We start from the raw sequence: 6,000 nt of genomic DNA, 5'->3' as shown, positions 1-6,000 counted from the left end.
CCAGGCCGCTTTTATTTGCCCCGTCCTGTATATAAAACAATGTATTGTTTTGTTTTCTCCCTCGAAGTCGGTTTTATAATAAAACGAAAAAATGGCTCTAATCACTATGGGACTTAACATGTGAGGTTATCAGTTCCCTAGACTTAGGACTACTTAAACCTAACTAACCTAAGGACGTCACACACATCCATGCCCGAGGCAGGATTCGAACCTGCGACCGTTGCAGCAGCGCGGTTCCGTACTGAAGCGCCTAGAACCGCTCGGCCGCAGCTAATGAAACGAGAAAGTTGTATCTATGGCTTATTGCGTAGTTATAAGAATGCTACTACGGAATCAGAATCGTCCGAAACGTTGTAATGCTACAGGTTCGCAAATCAAAACTATGCAAAATACTATCGCTGAAGCTACTATCCTCACAGATAAAGCAACTGAAGAGGTCTCTGTGTCATATCCTGTACCCAGTGACTCCAACGATTTATCCATTCATTTTAAGCGCCTACAAACAAGGTTTCCTTTGCGATGGCAAAGTCAGAGAGAGGGGGAAGAGAAGGTGGGAGTAGGGGAAGTGGGAACGGACATAGAGGAAACGAGGAGATGAAGAGGGGAGACACAGAGAGAGAAAGAGAAGGAGAGAGAGAGAGAGAGAGAGAGAGAGAGAGAGAGAGAGAGAGAGAGAGAGGAGGTAATGGAGGAGGAGATAGAGAGGCAGGAGAAGATTAGGGTGTACTTGCAATTCCCATACATTTTAGCAACTGCGAAGCATTGCCTTGTTCGTTGGTTTCTTGGAAACTACATAAAACAATAGGATTCCATTACTAACGCTGCACTTATGAAGACGTCCCTGGAAGCTCCTCATTACGTTCTCTGACTATTTTTGAGGAACAGCGTCTATTTCTTCCCATATTCCACCTTTCAACTAATCGCTATTGTTGAGGCGCAGTAAAGAAAAAGGCCTTTGTTCTTGAGAGCAGCTCCCAGAAAAAAATCAGAAGCTAGAAGATGAAGTTATCGCTGGCTGCCGTGGGATATCACTGAATCGTCGGAGTAGCCTGTATGGAATGTGGCATCCCAGTGTAGTCACTGAATTGCGGGCCATGTGGACTACAGTCTCGTCTTTCTGGAACCATATCGTGTTTACATGGCGATGTACCTGCAGCTGTGAAATTTGAAACTCCTTAATAAAATAATTGCTTAAGGTGCTGAGTGAAATTGAATGCAAGTGTCAGTTTGCTATTCTTTATCCTTACAAAACTGACCTACTGAATTTGCCCTGGCAAACAGAGCTCAAACTTTTCGTTTTCATTAATTACTCTCAATATACAACGGTAACGCGATCTGACTGCTACCAAATTAACTCAAAAGAATAGCTCTGATAAAAAGAAATCTTAAAAATAACCTATACATTTCATTAAGCACTTACCTCAAAAAAAATCTTCATTACGCGAACTACTGCAATACAGCCAGCGTCAATACTGCCAACTAAATAAAAGATTCTAACTACTAAAGCCACTAACTACTAATAGGCATTTGGTTAGCAGAGGAAACATTTTGTTGCAAACCAAATAATGTATTTTTTTTACCTTGATAATGTGACATCCACTTCAAACACGAATATAAATCGTCACTGACATCTAGCACATCATGAATAATATTCAGTTTTCAAGTGGAACATGTACAGATCGTTAGCCTACGCTAACACTTTAGACCTCTACCCTCCGAACATCCATCACTGCTGGCTGTTCATCTCCAATTGCCAAAGTGTACATCCATCACTGCTGGCGACTAACTACCAACTTCCCAACACTACTTGCGATTAACTTCCAATAACGAGTCCAACCAGCCACAGAGTCTCTTACAAAGAAAGCGCAGTCAGAGATCCAATGCAAAGCTCTACACAGCACTGCCAACACAGAAGTAGGCCACATACAAATTAATAAATTATTAACCACATATACCACTAGGAACTGACAGTAGTGACAGGCCTTCATCTTAAAAGAAAGTTGGGTTTGGCGGGGGAGGGGGGGGGGGCTGTTCAATAGCACACCAGACGACGATCTTCATGAGTTGTGGGTTTGTATCCGAGTAATACCGAAAGTTTTGTTTATTGACAGACCCACTCAGATGAAAGTTTTCCTGATCAGACATCACAAGATTTGTCAAAAATGGGTAATCCTGTCAATCCCGACCAGTAACCTTATGTCGAAGTCGCGCCTACTCATTTTATTTCCCGGCAGTAACTGTTGAGCCACTTGCGGATTATAAGGATGAAACTTTGAATCTTGTTCCCACAATACTCTGTAAAGACTTGTGAGGCACTTGTAACGTTCTGGAATGGTGACGGACAGACTGCTGTGGGCTTCATTGCAGAGTTGCAAGACCTCAATCGGATTTCTTACGGCGATCGAACTGCTTCACATTCGTTGCGAAAGCCGTCTCACGTCATTGTTTTATCCACCTGGATTTTCTCTTCCTGCTTGGAGTACAGAAATGGCGGTCTCTTCCACGAGGTATTGCGCATTGGGCAGCCGCAACGCTTTGCAAAGGACAGAACTATTGCACTGCCTCAGTAGATGCACCCATTGGTGTGTGTGTGTGTGTGTGTGTGTGTGTGTGTGTGTGTGTGTGTGTGTAAACTGGAGGGAGCATTGGTAGCAGTTCTATGCCATGTGCATAGCATCCTGTGGTCATGTTAGTCTACAGGTAATTATACTGGAAAGAACGTGTGTCCACCAACGTTCGTCCTTATTGTACAAAGTTGTCATTGGTAAATACAACAAACATTGCCAAAAATGGTTCAAATGGCTCTGAGCACTATGGGACTCAACTTCTGAGGTCATTAGTCCCCTAGAACTTAGAACTACTTAAACCTAACTAACTTAAGGACATCACAAACATCCATGCCCGAGGCAGGATTCGAACCTGCGACCGTAGCGGTCTTGCGGTTCCAGACTGCAGCGCCTTTAACCGCACGGCCACTTCGGCCGGCAACATTGCCAAACACGTAACATTATACCCGCGTAAAAACTTATTTATTGCAGTCAAAATTTTATTTACAATTTTTGTTCTTTGTGTTTTATGCAAATTAGTATGACTGAAAGACAATTTCCAATTAGCAGCTTCAGCTGTAAACAGCACTAGGAACTTTTGAGCAACACACAAAAAAACATTTTAATCAGAAATATGGAGTTACCTGTATTATAATAAACAGCATGCTAAGAATTAACATATTAAATCTTAAACAATGAAGACAGTATATCAATGGAAACCTGTGGTAGGTGGTTGTCAAATTAAAAAAATAAAGATATCTAGATACCTCTTACAGGTTAAAGCTGACCCGGATCACAACCATGTCAATGATTCGTAGTCCACACTTTTTGTGTGTCTGACGAATAAAATTGCTGATAGAGTGAACCCGTAACTAGCTTCAGGATAAATATTGTCTAAGCTTAAAAAAATATGTTAAAAGCTTTTAAGTACGTTGTAATAGGAACTTACGTCTACAGAAGATCTTGTTCTGCTATGTAAAACGTTTGGGACAAGTAACAAGGATGAATCCTGTGATATACTTAACGGTGACAGGCATCAAGTTCCCACCTACGTTTTCCATATGCATTTAGAACCCTGTATTTTCAGTATTTTATTACTCGGCAAGGCAGCAATTATAATATAAAAATAGAACTCTTCAAACCTTAAATGACAACGATCAGTTGCAGAGGAATATACTATTCAGGTACAAGAGTAATAAATACATCATACAGCTAAAATAAATTTGGTCCCACGGGTGTATACAAATGTGGGAACCGGTCCAACGCTGTTGACAATCCTACCCTAGCATTAGTACTACTATGAAATTACAGTAACTGTCGACTAGTGGGCGAAACTATCGTAGTCGCAGCACGTAGCGAAACCTTTAGTACGACTTTCACAACAACGTCCATTTCAAACACAGGAAACCCTGCATTGTAAATTTATCTGTTGAAAGTCAGGTGTCCCAACAGGAACATGACACCGTATTGTGCAACAGTGTGTCCTTCTCGTTTCCACAACACTAACACCCGTGTTGTTTGTCTTTGCAGGCAGGCCGCGAGAAGAAGGTTCTAGCACCAGCTGCTGGACGCTGTGTAGCCTCAGGGTTGCGGGGCGGTCGCCTCTGTGCTGGACTGCGAGGGTCCCTGCTTCTCCAGGGACAGGTCGAGGCCCTGGTTCTCGTAGCAGCCGACGTCCACGGCGTGCTCCTCGGCGCGCGAGTCCACCCCGCCTTTGGCGACGGCAGTCGCCCGCGCTTGATTGGTACCTGGAAGGTTCAAATGGTTCAAATGGCTCTCAGCATTATGGGACTTAACATCTGAGGTCATCAGTCCCCTAGAACTTAGAACTACTTAAACCTAACTAACCTAAGGACATCACACACGTCCATGCCCGAGGCAGGATTCGAACCTGCGACCGTAGGGGTCGCGCAGTTCCGGACTAAAGCGCCTAGAACCGCTCGACCACACTGGCCGGCGGTACCTGGAAGGAAGAAAAATAGTTCCTACAACTGGCTAACAGCACTTATAGATGTTCATCGAACTAAGTCCCACTATCTAGAGAGAGAGAGAGAGAGAGAGAGAGTGTGTGTGTGTGTGTGTGTGAGAGAGAGAGAGAGAGAGAGAGAGAGAGAGAGAGAGAGAGTGAGTGAGTGAGAGAGAGAGTGAGTGAGTGAGAGAGAGAGAGAGGGAGGGAGTGAGAGAGAGGGAGGGAGTGAGAGAGAGGGAGGGAGTGAGAGAGAGGGAGGGAGTGAGAGAGAGGGAGGGAGTGAGAGAGAGGGAGGGAGTGAGAGAGAGGGAGGGAGTGAGAGAGAGGGAGGGAGTGAGAGAGAGGGAGGGAGTGAGAGAGAGGGAGGGAGTGAGAGGGGAGTGAGGGAGTGAGCACATCGTCGTGATACGTAACGATTACACCACCTCCTACACATTACAGAAATAGAAATTGTGCCGAGGAATAAAAGCAGTTGTCCAGGAGAAACTTTTCCAGATTGTTTTCAGATTTTACTTTGCTGTCTGTCAGACATTTTACGTCACTGGGTAAGCAATCAAACATTTTACTTACAGCATTAGGCACCCCTTTTTGTGATAAAGGCAACCTTAATGTGGATTAATAAATGTCATTCTTCCTTCGGTATTGTATCCCGTACATAATTGTTCCATTTAACTGTAGTGAATAATTACAACAAAATTCATGAGGAACTAAATACACTATGAAGCTGTAGTCAGTGTGTCCAACCCCTAAAGGGGGGGTAGGACGTCAAACGGGCCGACTTGGAGCAGGAGAGGCACCACAGGACATTTTAATTTCCACTGTCTATATTTTTACAAATAAATTCATAAAACTTTGTCAGCATGACCAGGAAGGATTCATAAATCACATTCATAGCAGTGGAAGTTAGAAAACATAACAAAATAATTTTCACCAGTTTTTTCACTTACTAATGGCAGCATTTGTTGCTATAGGTACACTTTTCTTCTTAAGTAAGAAAGTAAGAGAGATGGTTCGATGAATTTTGCACAGCATACAAACGATACTTAAAGGTGTACAAAACTCTAGAATTTTCCAAATCTATTAAAAACTGTGGTAAAAATTGAGGTAATTAACTATAAAATTTGTGTTTTTTTCTAAACATGAAGTTCGAAATACAACAGATCGTTTTTTCATGAATTACATAAATTCTAGAATTTCATACACCTGTAAGTATGGCATGTATGCTGTGCAAAATTCATCGAAGAATCTCTCTAACTTATGAAGAAAAGTGTACCCATAGCAACCAATGCAGCCATTAGTAAGTGAAAAATGATGAAATTTCACACGTAAAAAAAAATTATTTTGTTATGTTTTCGAACTTCCACTGTAATGAGTGTGAATCCTGAATCCTTCCTGGAGATGCTGACAAAGTTTTATGAATTTATTTGTAAAAGTATAGACACTGGAAATTAAAATGCCCTGTGATGCCTCGCCTGCACCAAGTCG

General features: G+C 42.5%; 1 protein-coding gene across 1 annotated transcript in view; it reads right to left on the bottom strand.

Moving 5' to 3' along the window:
- Positions 1-3,097: 3,097 nt before the first annotated feature.
- The window catches only part of LOC126198825 (nose resistant to fluoxetine protein 6-like), a 105,711-nt gene continuing 102,808 nt past the window's right edge, over positions 3,098-6,000 (bottom strand). Inside the window, exon 10 of the mRNA XM_049935397.1 lies at positions 3,098-4,294. Coding sequence (XP_049791354.1) covers positions 4,128-4,294 — 167 coding nt within the window. The 3' untranslated portion in view covers positions 3,098-4,127. The remainder of the gene's footprint in view (positions 4,295-6,000) is intronic.

Source organism: Schistocerca nitens, chromosome 8 (assembly GCF_023898315.1).
Source record: "Schistocerca nitens isolate TAMUIC-IGC-003100 chromosome 8, iqSchNite1.1, whole genome shotgun sequence".
NCBI classification, from domain to species: domain Eukaryota; kingdom Metazoa; phylum Arthropoda; class Insecta; order Orthoptera; family Acrididae; genus Schistocerca; species Schistocerca nitens.
The sequence above is the reverse complement of the archived record's forward strand: the minus strand, read 5'-3'. Positions and strand labels throughout refer to the sequence as shown.